An 18493-nucleotide genomic window follows, 5' to 3' on the forward strand; every position below is an offset into this window, starting at 1 on the left:
TGAAGGAAGTGAAACAGAGAGGTTATATGCATTGCTGGAGGTCACACAGTAAAATCATATTCTCCTGCCTCCTTGTGCTATGCTATTCCTAAAATAAATAGGCTGTGTATGTTAAAGTTAAATACAGATGTTATGATTCTGTGGCAAATGGTAATGAGTATCGCCAAAGATACCACTGTAGCAAAGACATTCTCGATCTCAACTCCTAATGCTATGATGGGAAAAACAAAATAAGAACCTTGTTGCCTCTGCTGCTAGCTCTCTCTGCAGTTACAGATAACAGATCCTGAGAAAGTCATGAAATAACTACCACGTACCTGGTGGGATTTCCTGAAATGAAGCAGAACCTGTAGTGACCTAAACTATAGTACAACAAACAAACAAAACAAGAATACAATATTCAGTTATTCTGGTAGTTTCAGGAGAGCCTGAGTTATGGACTCCTGAGTAAAGGGAAGTCAGGGTAGATGGTGATTTAATGCACTTGGAATATTTAGTTTTATTCTACAAAGCTTTAATAAGCACATGTGCATAAAACTCAGAAAATGAATTTTATCTAGATTAAATATAAATCTGAGACTATTAGTAATATCATGAAAACTGCAGGGCATCTTTGTCATCTATTTCCTTTTTTTTTTAAAGCTAACTGGCCAACATTTTCTCCTTGGACCACCATATCTTAAAAATTCAACAACAGATCTTCCTTTGGAAGTGAGGAGATGGAGGGAGCACAGAAAAAGTGCCCAAGTTCATGCTGCTTGGATAAGTGGGTAATATTTACTAATCATTCCTTGAAGGAACAATTTTTAATAAACGTGTAACTGACCAAAACCTGTCAGAGAAATGGATCACTGACAATGGCACTGTTTCCAACTGGAATATGAGCCAGCTCCCAGATTTAAGACCTGTAAACTGCCTAAGAAATCATGACAGTAATAGGACATTAACATTTAATCCATATTAAAGGTATTTTAATTTACAAACATTCATAAGACATATTTCTTTGTTAAAAGGAAAGAGAGAAAGATTTATGAAATTGATCTTCCAAAAAGAAAAACTTCATGCTGTTTTATCTCATGATCATAGGCTGAGGAAAGTGTCAGTTTTAATATGCACATTTACCCTAAGCCTCAAATATATATTGGCTTAGGTGAGAAAAATAAATTAAAATGCTGGAAGGAGAGGGATCTATTATGTTGAAGTCCTTATATGAGGCAATAAATATTTTTCACCAGTGTTTAATAAATATATAGACTATATGAGTAATGTCAGTGCATTTTGAGATAACTATATTCTCAAACTCATCTGGACAAATGTCAAAAACATTTTTTCAGAACACAGTGGGAAAATATTAAAATAAAACATATTTTTAAATGTAACATATGAAAGACAAGTGACTTTAGAATAGGGTTTATAACTTCTGTTTGCATTTTCTGGTTCATGCTGTATGTTAACTGAATCCTCAAAAGTATTACAATATTAAATTAACTATATTTATTCTTGTATTAAAGAATTATTAGTCTGTGAACTAAAATACAGCAGTTTTATTTGCAAGTTCTATGCAAAATAGCCTAAAACAAAGAGGAAAGGGCTTTTATTAGAATGAGTAGTGTTACTGAAGAGCATGTACTAGCTAGCAATGGGACTGCCTAGATTTCTGGCAAGCAGCAACTATATTCTACAAACCACTGATGGGCTAAACAAGCTATTAATGACAGTTGCTTTAACACTTAAAATGGTCAGACTGTGTTACCTGACCACAAGGACAAGTAGGTCACCATTCTCAAATGTTATACAATATAAGAAACATAAATGAGACCTCTGTGGGGAGAAAAACCCACAGGTATGGCTCCAGAGTTCTTTTGCTATTCAACTATTAATAGAAAGCAAATCCCACTTAAAGTTGTACACACTTGTAAGTAACCCTTTTTACTAAAAGATTTATCATCACTTATTTAATTTTCTACCTAAGACTGAACAAGGTATTAGTCCTAGTGTCCAGCTTTAGCCCTGATATATACAACTTAACATCTGGAATCAAATAAAGGAGAGAAATAATGAACAGTCCTTCTGTTACTCTTGCAGTTAGATGATGAATTTTTTGTCCTTATATAATCCTGTAGAGTGTCTGTCTGTCTGGGTTTATGAACACCCAACCAATCATTCATATGCTGCAAAATCATACTCAATGGGTACACGGGGGAAGCATCTTGATTCTTCATCACATGCAGAAGACCTTGTGTTCTAAAAGATAGGACACGTCTTTTAAATCAATACCTTTCAATGTACCTTTCTTCCTTGTGGTTGCTGGACTGGCAGCATTAGCCTCACTTGGGAACTTACTAAATGAGGCATCTCAAGTCCCACCCTGGACCCAGAGAATCAGAACTTGAGTTTAAACAATATCCCCAGGTGACTCATAAGCATATTAAAGAGTGAAGCAGTGACCTAAATCACCCCACCTCACCCCCAATTATTTGGCTTTTCAGAAAAGTGTACAAGGGGAGCCTTAGAAACATCATGCTGATCAGGATAAATCACTTCATTCTCTGCCAAAGGAAGCAAGGCACAGCATCCTTCTTTCAAGTAACAAACTCATGTTTGTTGTTTGAAAGAAACAACTCACAAGCTATTTGGGCCTAAAAAAGAGATAATTTTTCATATAGCTTAACCTAATATATTCTGATCTCAATCCCTCTTCCCCAAGAGGAAAGGACAGCATTATTTTTATAGGTTCCTAATAAAACAAAGATAGCTATATTGTAATCAAATGGCAAGGCTGTAGCTCCTGTATGTTTTCATAATTATAAAGGTTAAAATGCACCAAATCCCACTTGACTGCATTAAAAACACTCTAAAAAGTAAACATTTTAGTCCCCATTCAGTAGTTCAATAAGGGTTACTACTCACTATATTATCTAAAATTTTAAAACATAAAGCGGTAGAAAAATATGGAGTCAGGTACCTCTGATATAACAAAGGGGAACTTACGAGTTAATTTTCTACACCTTTAGAGCACCATTAAAAAAAAAAAAAAAAGTCAGGAGCAATATCACCACCTAATAACTACCCAGGCTCCATTCCTTCAACCCTTCTGTGTGACTGGGGTCCTATCCGAAAGTCTTTGATTTGTATATGATTCTTCATGAGATTAAAAAGTATTATTTAAGTTCATTATAAAATCTAAGCACAACATGATAAGCAGTAATATTCACTTATTTTCTCTAAGTCTTTAAATAGATATGGCCACTGAGCTCTTTGAGATGTTTTGGGTTTAATTCTGCTGACAATTCCTCTAGGATTCAGCAGGAGAACTACTCAGGATTCAAGGTCTGCTCAACATTGATTTCCAACATTTTCCTTATGAGTTTGTCTTTGAGATAAAAATGTTCATAGACCCGTCCCCATCCCTGATGGTAGTCATAAGCTTAATACATAACTGGAAGCACAAACAAAAATTATCCCCAGAAAAATGAAGTTCAATGCTAAAATGCCAAAAGAGTGAGTGAAGATCTAGACTTTGGTGTTACCACAAAACCAGCTAGAGAGAATGGGCTTAAAAGTGAGAAGGACCACTTTTAGGAAGTATTGCCCTGGGAGAAAAATCGAAAATATATGACAGCAACAAGAAAGAAGAAAGAAAGGAGAAACAAATGGTTAAACAGAAATAAGACATGCCAACTCCTTCATCCCTGCGACACCCACCACTGTCCATTAAAGAAACCATTTTACTTTACTGCAGAAGCAGGTACCCTTGAACTAGGAGCCCTGTCTACAAAATGTCTAGAACTTATAAAAGAAGGAAGGAAGGAAAGGATGGAAAGAAATAAAATTACCTCCTGCATAAAGCTACTGTAAGAAGTAGTGAACAGAAAATGCAAATCAAAACATGTCAAGAAATGAAAATTCTCCCCTCAAAACCAAACCAAAGCACAAAAGTTTTTTGGACAAATAACAATTAAGAAAGCCTAGAATCAGATATTCAAAAAATAGGAACAGATATAGAAGAAAAAGTATTTCAGAAATGAAGAATAAATTAGAACATGTCCAAGGAAGAATAAATTTGAATGAAAATTTAATAAGAAATACTACGTGAAACAGGTAAACTGCTTCTCAGTTGTTTGAAAACAAAATAAAGTAATAAAAAGAGTCAAAGACAGAGAATGAAATAGAAGATGAGCAATGAAAGATTTTATATATAATTACATAGAAATACATATATAACTGGAGTCTCTGAAGAGAAAACAAAACAATGGAATGGAATGAAGATTTAATACTATAATCCAAAAACAATTATTTCCAGAAATGAGAAAACTTAAGTCTACATATGAAAAAGCCAGAAAAATTAGCCAGAAACATCTGACTTTGAGAATTATTCTAGTAAAATAAGGACAATGAAAAAATGGCAATGCCTCAAGCAAAAAAAAGAAAACAACAACAACAAATTCTACATAAGGGTAAGAAAATAAGGCTAGTGCCACAAATACCAAGAGCAGAATAACATTTTCCAGAAAGCCAAGGGGAAAAATTGTAAGCCAAGGATTTTATGTCCAGTCAAGCTGTCATTCAAATAGCAAAACTAGAAAAACAGCTTAGAACGTGCAGTATCTAAGGGAATCTTATACACAGCAGCCCAACCTGAGGAATATACTAGTGGGTGATTTGCACACAAACAGGAGATGAGTGGGGAAATATCAGCAAACAATCTATATTAATTAATTATATATAATTAATTATATGTTAATTATATATTAATATAGTTAACTTAAATATATATTTACATTTATATGTAATATATAATATAATAGATAATTCATATATATATATATATATAGTTAATTTAAAAGGTGATTCTAAAAGAGGGTGACAGCATGGATAGAAGAATAGTATGCAAACATCATACATTCCAACAGAGTAGCAAGAACACAAAAAGAAGAAATGGGATGAAAAGGAGGAAAGCAAAGTACAACAGGAGCACCGGCTATCACAAGGGTTAACAGGTGGGAACTGAGGATGCCATATAAAAGGTTAAGTAAAACGATGGGGGAAAAAGCATTATGCATTATAAAAAATATAAATACAAAGGTAACCACTAGAACAAAAATGCAGGTCTCCCTAAAGTTAATAATAATAATAATAATAATAATAACAGCTCTTCAGAGACAATCCTCCCATCGGTTCTATACATCTTATATCAACTAAAAGCCTTTCTTCAGAGCTATATTTTCAAATACAGCAAACAGTCTTGGAAGATAAAGAATTGCCCCCTGCACCAGAAGGCAGTTTTGTTACCAAATTAGGATACTAAAGATAATATCTTTCTCTTAGGTAAAGTATGGGTCAGTTTCCTGTCAGCTCCTTAAAGAAGAGAGTCTCTCAACTATGACACAAACCCACTGGGTATGCAGCATCACCCCATGGAACTGAGATCACAGGAAACTATATAACTACGTAGTGCCCCCTTTGGTGCTGTTAGTAATACAGAGCTTTGTCTCTGGCCCAGAAATCTCATGTCTTCTGCCAGCATCTATTAAAGTAAGGCAGGCATACAAATAGGCTAAAATCTCAGGCCCTTAATAAAGAAGACACAAAGAGAGAAAGAAACCCAGTAAATATAAGAATACAGTAATTAGGGAGTGATTTCCAGGATAGAAAAGAGCAAAGTACAAAAAAGTATTTATAATATGCTATATTTTGTATGATAGAGAAAATAGGAATAATACAGTTGTATAAATATATATATAATATATTATATATTATAGTTATAATTTAAGTGTATATATACACTTAATTATACAAGAATATACACAGGAAGCATAAATCAGAAGTAAAGAAAATCGGCTACCTACAAAGGATAGAGGAGAACCCAAGCTAGAAAGGAAGTGAATGACACCTTTCTGAGAGATGTACTGTGTACAGTATTTTAGCTTTGTATAGTATTTTAACTTTTAGAAGCATGTTAACATAAAGATGTCCAAACATATAATTAAATCAACAAGAATGGGAACAAGGACACCTAAAACTGAATACAAACAGAAACAAATGCATGCAACCATATTTCAAATGAATTAGCTAACTACGCTCAAGTGGGGAAAAGAACTCTTGAATAAACCTGAAATAAATTTTAATAAGCTCCTGAAATAAATCTTGAACATTTTATTAAGTTTTATTTTTCAGAAGGTATGGCTGTAGTAGTTATGAAACTATTTTACATACATTATATAATTAAGCAAATGGGTAAATGTATTGGTGGTGTTAGGAGTCACAGTTCTGACTCTGAATGAAGGGAAATACAAATGTGAAATGGGGAACAAGGAAGAATTCTGTGGGTTTGGATTAAAATTGGAGGTGTTAGTATGATTCATAATCTCTTAAAAGCACCCAACTATCTAAGTTTCCGTCCTCAGTATCTACCTACCTACTTACCCACCCACCTATTTATCTACCTAATCTAGGACTGAAAAGTTCTAGAAGCAATGAAATCCCAGAGTCAGTGGGCATATCATATGTCCAGACCTTGATTCATAAATACCATTTTCCTCTAAAATGAAATGTCACAATTTGAAGAAGAAGCTGATTCCATGAGTAGGACAAGGAAGATTTCAAATGAGCCTGGAACATCTTGTGTGCCAGAAAATAAGGAGGTGCTTTTTTTTTTTTTTTTTTAAAGATTTTATCTATTTATTTGACAGAGATCACAAGTAGACAGAGATGCAGGCAGAGAAAGGGAAAAGCAGGCTCCCCCCTGAGCAGAGAGCCCGATGCAGGGCTCGATGACAGGACCCTGAGATCATGACCTAAGCCAAAGGCAGAGGCTCTAACCCACTGAGCCACCCAGGCACCCCATATAAAAAAAACAAAAGATGGGGGTATGTAGAAACAAGCTAAAAGCCATTTTGAAAGGATACTCCCTGGACAAATCTCCCCGGACAAAATTAATTTGAGCTTCAAAATAAGTAAGAAAAGTAATGGATCCATGAGTCCTTGCGCACAATAAGTAGATAAAACAAGAATTAAGGGTGGGCTCTTCCTTAAAATGGAATGCTGGCTACCAAATCTGGGAGGGAGTGGTAGAGTTGGAAAATCTCCATTTACAATCAGGCAAGAACCACCAATGAATAATGTAGTACCAACCTTCAAAGACCCTGTTTAGAACTTTCAACAGACATGGGCTTTAAGCATAGTACACAAGTTTGTGAAAAGAAAAATAAAATAGTACCAGGCAGTATAGTAAAAATTTAAGTTGGGAAGTTCCCAGGAAAAGGTAGCAAAATAGAAAAGTAATTATAGAACAAAGGCCGAATCACGAGTTTGAGTGAGACCTGCTTTTCCTTTCTAGGATTACAGATAACTACATACCAAGAAGAGGCCATAAACAGAATACAAAGGCAGTGCAACTATGCTATCTATGTGTCCTTGTGGCAAGTATAACATACATGCTGCCTATGTGATTTTTCTTAGCTTATTTATTTTTATTTTTCAAGAGTCACATCCTCTAACAACTGAGTCAGCCAGAAGCCCTTTTCTTATTTAAATTTATACTTGCTTTTACTTTTTGTTAATTTTGCTTTTTGTTAATTCTCTATAATTCAAGTAAATTTGAAAAAGCAAAGACTGAGTATACATAAAAAAGGAATTAATTCCACACGTGTGGGATGTTCTTAATTTTACAACATATATTTTTATTTTTTTTTTAAAGATTTTTTTCTTTATTTATCTGACAGAGATCACAAGTAGGCAGAGAGGCAGGCAGAGAGAGAGGAGGAAGCAGGCTACCCGCAGAGCAGAAAGCCCAATGTGGGGCTCGATCCCAGGACCCTGGGATCATGACCTGAGCCGAAGGCAGAGGCTTAACCCACTGAGCCACCCAGGTGCCCCTACAACATATATTTTTAAAGATCAATCTATTAGATGCTATAATTCTAATTGTATTTAGCTACACAGCCAATGCAAAGAAGGGCTGCATGTGCTAGAAGGCAAGGGCTCTATGTATCTGCTCAGCTGGAAACTGGAGAGACACAAACCTAAGGCATGCTCAGCTGCTAGACAGACAGGTTTCATTAATGTTCAAACAATAAATTCTTGAGCTCACTTCCCTCTAGGCAGTTGTGAAGACTATAACAAACTTTACTGGACAGTAGTGCACAAAGCAGTATGATATGTATACATGTATATATATATAGGATATTATGTTATATATTCATACATTCACATTACTGCTAATAGTTCACAGTTAGTGGGTCGATTTTACAATGTCAACTTATAGAGTATTTTGAACAACCTAGATAAAATACATTAAAATAATCCATTTCCCACTACCTGATATACTAATCCTAGCTCTCTCATCTCTAAAATGCATTATCTTTGAAATATATTTGATGTATATGACCCAGATAAAAATGGAATATAACTTAGGGTCAAGATTAGAAAAGAATAATTAACAATTACTCCTGACTGTAATAAGTAGCTATGCTTAATCAAAGGTTTTAACTGTTTTCAGTTGGAAGATTTTCTTCAAATAAAATCTTATTTTAAAATTTAAAAATTTATAAAATAACGAAAAGTGGAACTACTCCGATTAAAGTGGGCAGTGACAGTCTGGAGTGCCACCTGCTTTGGGGAGCCTTCCTGGCAGCCCAAGGCACTTGGAAAACCAGTGCTAAATAAGATTATAAGTAGAATATAAACATATTAAAGAGTCACTAGTAAATATTAAAAATATAAAATTTAAACTAAAATATTTAATTCATTACTATTTACTGAGAAATACGAAGCAAGTGAAAATGAAGTCTTTTCAATAAGTAAAAATTTCTATGATAAATATATTTTGGCACAATGGTAGCTATTCTTCCTTATTATAAGCCCCCAACTGATACTGGAATTTGATGTTTTAGATTAACATTTTTATTCTAATGTCCATATGTCCTAAATATATATGCCACTAAGAAGTGACAAACAGGGATTCAGGAAATAATTTCTAATAAGAATAACAATGCTATTTATTTACATCTAATCTAGATAAATATAAAGTTCAAATATTCTAACTACGCTGTCATATATTGCTTTTAATAATTAATTTGTACTTTTTAGGCTCATTTTTTTAAAAGTCTGGGTTTCCTCAGTTTCCTTTAGCTATTGCAAGGAAAACCAAAAATCCCTTCTAACTCTAAGTCAAAGTGAAGATGCCTCTGCTACTGTTTGCTTTTGTGGGAGCAAAAGAAAGCACATTAATAGTTAACAAAGCTACAATATGATATACGAATGAAGTCTTGCATTAAAAAAGTACTTAGATTGTATTTACAAAAGAATCTCTATCATTAATTATTCAACATTTGGATTTGACCAGAAACCAGAGCATGACTTTATAATGCTCTGTTTAAATGAACTACTTAATGTTGTAATGAACACTCAATGCAGGAAGCTAAATGAATTTTGGACCTGGTATAACAGAACACTTTTTCTAATTTTTTGATCAATGGATAGATTTTAATGTTAAGTAAGTCTGAATTTCATTTGTACTTTAAAAATGTTTACTTAAACTAAAAATTCTGCATCTCAATTATTTTATATTCTAAAACTGAATGTAGTTTAAACCCATGCATTATTCATAAAGCAAAGACATCAGGAAAAACAAAGCTGTGCCCTTCTTTCAAAGCCGTTAAATTGCTAAAACATACCATATTTATGCATGCAATATTTGATTGTGTTTTTCTTAAAACACAAGCTTGTTTTTGTCAGATCAAGATATGCCAAAAATTCTACACCAAACATTTTTGTTTATAATTAAAGCAATCATCAATCCAAGGATTGTCATCCATTTTATTTCATCTCTACATCAAAAAAAAAAAAAAAGGTAATTTTAAAAAAATTTTAAATTCCCTTGAAATGGTAAGATAAATGAAAATGTAAGTGCCTTCACATAATAACAGTAAGCTGACCCTTTGGGAAATGGTTGACTTTCTCAATACAAGGTATTCAAAGCTCATTCAAAAGTGTTCATTTAGAATGCAGATATCAAAGATGATGCACATGTTCAAGAGAAAATTAGAACTTACCAGATGTTCTAATCCAGCTTTGATGTTTCCAGATTCCCTAAAATAGAAGAATAAAAGTTCTAAATAGTTGTTAAACAGTTGTCTGTTATAATTTACATTTACCTCAAATGCATTTTATAAATCCTTACGATTTTTTCTGCACTTAACATTCACAATAACACTTTTTTTTAGGACAAAGCAACTTCCACCAAAAGGAAACAGATAATTTATTTACATCTAATAATATTACCACTAAAATTGGGATTCCACTAATAGTGATTTCAGATTTTTCAAAGTCAGCTCATAGAACAAAAGGACATCAAGAGTACTGTTATTTTACTATCATACAGTATTTATTTCACATTAGCTTTTTCATTAGAGTTTGTTTTCTCCAATATTTATTATAAAAATGTTTATACACATTCTATTTACCATCGAGATTCTACTACTGACATTTTACTCTACTTGCTTTATCAAATATCCATCTACCAATGACTGCATTTTATATAAAAAATATACATATAAAGAACATGTTTGTGACTTAGATATTATCTAAGTAACCACATCTTAACAAATTTTTCCATAACATTAATTTTACTAACTTAATGCATACTACAAATCAGAACCTAAGATTGCTGTAATATTACAAAACAAAATATCACCAATGAAGACACAAACATCAAATATGATATACTTTATTTAATTCTTGCTTTTCACTGTAAAAAAGACTGCTGATGTAACTAAAAATACAAATAACTGTGTCGATAGCAAAGATAATTTAAATATATATTTGGAAAAATGTGGCAAATACCTGAATTTTTTCCAATTTTAGTTAATATTAATTTGGTAGTGACAAATGAACTTAGAACTTCCTCACTCAGACCAAGTAGTATTTTAATTCCATCATAAATACCAAGCCTTGTATTTTTAACATGAAAGTATACTTTTACCATGTTGCGGAGAATAATTATAATAATCATAAATATAATTATAAAACACCCAACAACAGAATTGCATTCATGATGTTTAATCTTTCCCTCACACCTCTTTCTTTCTCTAAAAGGGCCCCAAGTTTACTTCTCTTCTATTTCCGTCTTCAGTTCTGGCTGCCAAAAATATACTTCCCTCTGTTTCCTTTGTCTTGCTATTCAATCTTTCCAAATCTCCCCATCATTTTCCCCTTCAGATGTGCTCCCTGAAAACTACATCATGTCTTCCAACCTTTGCTCTCACTGCCCAGTCTGGCATACTGGGTATAAATTCCAGCATCTACTGATTAGCACTCATCTTCAGCCATTCCCTTCTCTACTTTCTGCTCCTGGCAATCTTAGCAATACTATATATTCAACACTTAAAAATTTAAGGATTTCTGAAACTCATTCTCTGGATGCAGTCCTAATGACAAATGACAGGAATAAGTTATAACAAGGAATTAGAAAAGGTGAATAGGTACATAAATATTTTTAACTTTATTATTACAAATTCAATGCATTTACTGGAGCTAGAAGTCAAATAAATCTTTACATTGTCACAAGGACATTCTCATCTAGTCACCATGAAATTTAAAATTTAAACAAAAAAATAATGCATAGAGTGAAACGTCAGCCAGTGCAATGCATATCTGTGTGCACTACAATAAACTGAGTCTTCCTCCCATCACTGACTCCCTGCTCTCAAGCAAAGATATTAGCTCTTTGTTCGTCCTTTTAAAGATACTGTGTGTGTGTGTATATGTATGTGTCTTTCTCCTCCTCCATCTTTCTTTTCTTAAACCCAAACAGAAGCATACTACATTCACTGTTTTGTCCCTTCATTTGGCAATCTAACTCGGAGTTTGCACTATATAATACGAATATACTTCATCTCCCCCCAAGGCTACATTGTCACATAATGGTTCTTATTAGAAAATAACACTGCAGTATAAAAGAACAAAAATGCTCAGATTCAAAGTATAAGTCCATAATTTATAATCTGAGACCACTAGAATTAGACGCGCTTCATCAGAATATTTTGGATTTTAGAAAGGTACTAAGACAGTATGCTGTATGTCACATAACTTTGGCAGCAAGGTTTGAGCACCATCTCATCATTATATACAACAATGATTCTGAAAGCAACATGAACATCCACACAAAATGGGATAAATAAAGACTATGAATAATTTCATTTCGGGGTTAGTTCTGCTATTGAGTTTGCCATCAACTTAGGGAAAATCCCCCCCTTTTCTCAGCTATTTATATTTTGGAATCAAGAATAATAATCTGTTCTTTAAAAAAAAAAAAGCTGGTTAGACTATTGCTTTGTTATATTTCCAAGTGATTCTTTAATTAAATGATATTTGTGAAATAGGCATTTTGAATGGTACGCAGGAAAGAAAACTAGACATCATCCTTGACACAGGCCCTTTCTTCCACTACCAAATGTAAACAAATGTATTCAACCACAGGGTCTTGGTGACCCACCATCTGTAATAATCATTTAGAATTGGCCACTTCTATCTTCACAGCTACTACTTAACTTTAGGTCATCATCTTTTCTCTCCCAGGTTACTGCAAAACCTCTTAATGGGTCCCAATGGCTCCTGCCTTGCCCCATGTTAACTCATTCTCCATAATACAGCAAGGTCTTCTAAAACGTTAAGCCTGTTCATGTCATTTCCTTTTTAGAATACATAGTATCCTTTTATATTCCAGTTTACTCATTCCCTATTATCTTGCCAAAGCTACATTGCCAAAAATGTGACAGCAATGGCCATAAGAAATTAACTTGGCTTCCCTCACCACTGAACCACTCGCTGTCTCTACCTGGAATGCTCCTTTTTTCCTGGCCTCCTCTAGTCTTTCCTCATCTAGCTTACAAACAAAATCAAATCAAAACAACAACAACAAAACATCCTTCAGGAGACAATCCGTACAAGGAAGGAAACAGCCTCCGTTCCTCACAAATGAATGAATCAACTCTTCCCATGTGTTCTCATCACATAATTTATCATACTTTATTATAAATACCTAATTACTTTCCCAATGACACCACTAAAATGAAAACTCCTTGAGAACATGGATTGTATAAAATTTTTATATCCCCGCACCCAATACAGTGCCTGCATCAGAGTATGTATTCAACTAATAAGGGTCTGACATTTGAACATGAAGACAAGGTGGGATGGAGAATCAAGCAACCAGTTCAGGTCTCTGAGGGGCGCTCCCCAGCCCCACTCTCTCTCCAGACCACAAAAGAACAAGGCAACTCCAACAGCAAGTGGTTATTTGGGAGGGTAGTACTGGGGGTTGTGTGTACATGCGTGGTGTGTGGTTATTTTGTTTTGCTTTGTTTGTTTTTCTAAAGGAATATGAGGACACAGTGGGAAACATGGTTGATTCAGGCCAGCGTCCAACACTAGAGGCTTTGCACTCTAGTTTTTGAAATATCTCAGAGAAGCACAAGCCAGATCCTAGACTTTTACCTCTCTCCATAGATTAAAGTTACTAGCCAAGGCAGCTCAGTGTTGCAAAGAAATATAAGAGAAGTCCACAGCAAAACTGTGAGACCTCTGAGGTGAATAAGCACAGGAATAAAAAACAACAAATGGAGCAACCTTATTGGGGAGGGGGGGAATATAGACTGAGCAAGAATATCCTATAAGCGTAATAAATCTTTAAAGATAAAAGATTTTTAGAAATTTTGTACAAAAAAAAATCAGTAATGAAGAGGAATCAATATGAGATAGGGGGTATTAAAAATACAGTAGTTTGAAATAAAGAACTCAGAGGGTGAATTGAAAGCACAATAGCTACAGACTGAGAATAAATTGGTGAGCTGGAACCACTGGGTGGAACTCTCCCAGATGGCATAGGAAAGGAATGAAAGACAGAACAAACAACAGATAAAGTTAAGAAGAGGAATAGATGTTTGAACATCTAATAATGGGAACCCTAGAAGGAAAGCAAAGACAAAACAGAAGAGAAAAAATATCTGATAAAATAATAACAAAAATTCCCAGATATATAATTACTCAAATCTTAGAAAGGGTACACAGAGCAGTGAACAGGATAGTTAAGTGAAAATCCACAACAGCATAATATAAGGATTATTAAGACTATAACAGATCAAGAGCAAAGGCTAAAGGTTTCCAGAAAGAACAAGCATATCCCTCCATACAGGAAGAATAACACTGACATCAAACCTCTCAACACTAATGCTAGAGTATAAGATATATAGTATGAACTGCCAAGATAAAGTGTTAAAGGAAAAGGAAAATTTCCAGAAAAAATTCCAAAAAAGGGATAGTAAAAGGAATAACGAGGCAAACATGAACCAAAAGAGAACTGGGGTGGTTAAGTTTAATGACAAAATATATTTAAGTTACTCTTTCACCCAAAGAACATATATATACATATACATTTTTGAGAGAGATATATATGAAAAAGGATATTCTATACCAGAAAAGATACAATAGATCAAAAAATTTTATGTATACCCAGAAGGTTTGCAATTTCCTAAAATGTAGTATGTATCACAGTTTGGGACACCAAAGTTTGAACAAGTTTTCCATGAAAATCAGTTTTCTTTAGTTTTACTTAAGAAGGCAGAAAGAAAAGGAAGAGGGGCCATCTCAAAACAACACAAATAGGGGCGCCTGGGTGGCTCAGTGGGTTAAAGCCTCTGCCTTCAGCTCAGGTCATGATCCCAGGGTCCTGGGATCGAGCCCCACATTGGGCTCTCTGCTCAGCGGGGAGCCTGCTTCCTTTCCTCTCTCTCTGCCTGCCTCTCTGCCTACTTGTGATCTCTGTCTGTCAAATAAATAAATAGGATCTTTAAAACACACACACACACACACACACAAATAAAACATCAGGAGTACATAATACTACAGACAGCATGATATACAACTTTGGATCTAGAAGCAGAATACCTACACTCAAATTTAAGCTATACTACAAAATAGTTGCATGAGCTTGGTAATAATCTGACTTCTCTGAGCTAAAACTGTCTACCACTGATGTGACAAAAGAAGCAAGATTATGTATATGAAGGATTACTATAAACACAATAAATTGTAATATAGTATAGAAGTCTGTTATTATAACAGATATTTAAATATGAAAGTCTTAAAGTGGTTCCAAAAGCCTTAATGAATATTTTTTAAATAGAGAGGCAAGATCCAAGACATTGACAGAGGGATCTTGCAACAAATGGTATAAAGCCTGTCCTCTTTAGTGGTCTGTCTCTTGGGTTGTCCCTGTCATGACTTCATCAATATTTGTGCAACTCCTTTTGCCCTGTGCTGAAAGCAGACTTAATTCAATTATAGGTCTCAAAACTGATAAAATGGTCTTGAAGTGGAAAATGGGAAGAAATTATTGGCAAATGAATAAAGATTTGTATCGAACTAACACACAGGAGTACAGCAGGTCTTTTTTTAATCATTCCCTGTCTTAAATCTTCTGGGAACCATGAGTTTCCCTTCCCCTCATGCAGCACATCGATTTCTGAATTAGACTGCAATATTAAATAATTAATATACTTGCCATGATTGATGTTTTGCATTAGTTGAATATTAGGTTATCAATCAAAATCCACTTGGTTTAATGTAATAATATTGAAAAAGTGTCAGGGGCTGTTCATCCAATTTGTAGTTGAGGCAGCACAGATAGTAATGTTGGCATTACACGAGGCTCTAAAGCAGGAAACGCAGTGGCTCAACATGTATAAGGCAGACATTTTGAAACTAACTGGGACAAGGCTGAGGTTGTCCTAAATAAACCTTCTGGCACCTGTCAGTTTCAATGTTAGGTCTCTTTCCAGGAGAAAGATGCCATGCATCAATCATGACATGGCAGGCAAGAAAAATTTTAAAAAGGATACTAATTTAACTTTGTGGCAAACGTTTCATTATTTTGCCAAAGGAAGCATGTTCTAAATCCAAAACTGTGTTAGGATAAAGCTTATATCCCCTTAGAAAATTTCCAAAAAAATACAGTAAGATTTCTTAGAACTAGTCTTACTAGGAACAGATTCTTTTTTTGTTTTGTTTTGTTTTTTCATATGGGAACAATATTACACCAAAGTGATCATCCAGGTTTTATAATGGTCTAAGGGAATCAGGTCAAAGAGTCACAATTAACAACAGTATTTATTTTTTAAAAACTCTATTCCTTCTGATGAAGGCATTCTCCTTCATTCTCAATATTTTACATGTAAACCTACAAAATACAAACTTAAATTCTTTTAAATGACTTGCTTCTCCCAATAAATGATTTTTTCCATTATTCCTTATTACATCTGAAATCTATTATGGATTTACTCATAAAAGTAACATTTAAAAAGTAAATAAATAAAGGACATTCAAAAGGAAAGTGGAGAGTAGAAAAATAACAAAAGAAATATAAACTAAAGACATTTCATAGAGCAGCCAAAATCCACTAGATATTTAGTTGTAAAATACTCAGACTATAATGAAAGTAACTAACTAAAGTAGCATTAAAGTATCATTTCACTGACCAAGTCTTTAGGAAATAAAATATTAAATACATTTATAATCAGTAATATATATGTATTATCCCATATAAATCTGAACACATATAATTATTATGGAAAACACAGTAACTCCTAAATAAAAAAATTTACAGGTTTTTTCTTGCCATGAACTAAGCATATTATTCACTTTTAAAAGATTAGTACACTGCAGTTTCCTAGAGCTACAAGAAATTCTTATAAAAATTAATTTTTTATTGTCTCTCTCATAAAGCAAAAATTATGCTGACTTTGTTTTTTACATAATGGCAGAAAAGGTTTTTAAAAGCTTGAGTTTTAAATTTTATAAGTATCTACACCTCTTATCTCAAATAATCATTGATAAATTTTTACATGTATATATTACATATCAAATGTTATTAATGAAAAATTTGGTAATGTATAAAACTCAGAAGAACATGGATTCAAATTCTAACTCTACTACTTACTAAATAACTTTGTCAAGTTATAGATATTCTAATTTTCCATCCTGAAATTCAAAAAAAGGATTAAAAAGATCATCAGCATATATATAGAAGTCACTCAGTAAATACTGATTCAATATGACAGACTAATAATGGACCAAAAGACTGCATTCCACTTTCAAAATCAAGAAATGGGGGTGCCTGGGTGGCTCAGTTGGTTAAGCAACTGCCTTTGGCTCATGATCCTTTGGTCATGATCCTGGAGCCCTGGGATCAAGTCCCACATTGGGCTCCCTGCTCTGCAGGGAGTCTGCTTCTCCTGGTGACCTCTCTCTTCTCATTCTCTCTCTTAAATAAACACAATCTTAAAAAAAAAAAATCAAGAAATATCTTTATAGATGTTAGCTTTTTAAATCACCTTAATATTGGTTTTAACTGTAGTACCTATTAGTGAAAGTCAGTCTACTTTTCAAATAACAGAAACATATAAAAGGCTTAGCCCAATGGCTGGCATCCAGTAAAAACAGTATGTATATCCTGGCATAACCACATTCTAATATCCTGATCTCTTTGAAAAGAGCAGAATGTGTTTCAACATGTGTTGAAAAGTAAGCAAAAATAACTTCTCAATTAGCTGATGCTTTTTACATTTTAATCCCAGTAAGAAACATACAGATGGGGCGGCTGGGTGGTTCAGTCATTTAAATGTCCAGCTCTTGATTTCGGCTCAGGTCATGACTTCAGGATCCTGAGATCAAAACCCTGTGTGGGGCTCCAACTGGGCATGAAGCCTGCATAAGATTCTCTCTCTGTGTCCCTCTCCCCTCGCAAAACCAAACAAGCAAACAAAAGAAATATATAGAATATCAGCTCTAAGTTGCCAAAAGATCTTTCTGGAGTTCGCAATTTCAATTTACCAGGTTTTGTTAGAATTATCAGCATTTTTCTCCTAATTACAGACTATTTTGCAAATCACTGGCTCTGACGATATATTCTTATGTTACTGCAATTCAGAATGAGTTTTCAGATGTTTATATTTTATAAGTAGATTTTTATCCAACTGATTATTATTTGCAATAAATTCTGCTTCAGAACTTACAAATCATTTGCACAAATGAATGTGGCATGGTTACTGAATTTTACATGTACTATTCTCTTTTTTTAAGAGTAGTTAGTTTATGGACTTAAAGTAGTTAGTGATGGACTTTAAAGAGGACATGTGATTAATGAACACTGGGTATTATAAAGACTGATGAATCACAGACCTGTACCTCTGAAACCACTAATACATTATATTTTAATTAATTAAATTTAAACAAACAAACAAACAAACAAACTACCTAACTTCAGGACTACAGGGAAAAGGCGAGTCTTTAGTTAGTTTTACAAATACTAGTGAGCATTCACTAACCATATTAAACAGTTAAGGACATATTATACACACGAGCTTACTGCAGAGAAAAGCTGAACACTTAAGTTGGTATGTATCAATTAAGCCATTTATAGTCATTCAGATAAACA

At 33.8% G+C, this 18493-nt stretch overlaps 1 protein-coding gene across 1 annotated transcript in view; it reads right to left on the reverse strand.

Moving 5' to 3' along the window:
• Positions 1–18493, reverse strand: part of RSRC1 (arginine and serine rich coiled-coil 1) — a 419337-nt gene that overhangs the window by 203571 nt on the left and 197273 nt on the right. The window contains exon 6 of the mRNA XM_059165055.1: positions 10056–10092. Within this exon, the coding sequence (XP_059021038.1) occupies positions 10056–10092 (37 nt within the window). The remainder of the gene's footprint in view (positions 1–10055; positions 10093–18493) is intronic.

The sequence above is a fragment of the Mustela lutreola genome, chromosome 2, assembly GCF_030435805.1.
Source record: "Mustela lutreola isolate mMusLut2 chromosome 2, mMusLut2.pri, whole genome shotgun sequence".
In the NCBI taxonomy this organism is placed as follows: Eukaryota; Metazoa; Chordata; class Mammalia; order Carnivora; family Mustelidae; genus Mustela; species Mustela lutreola.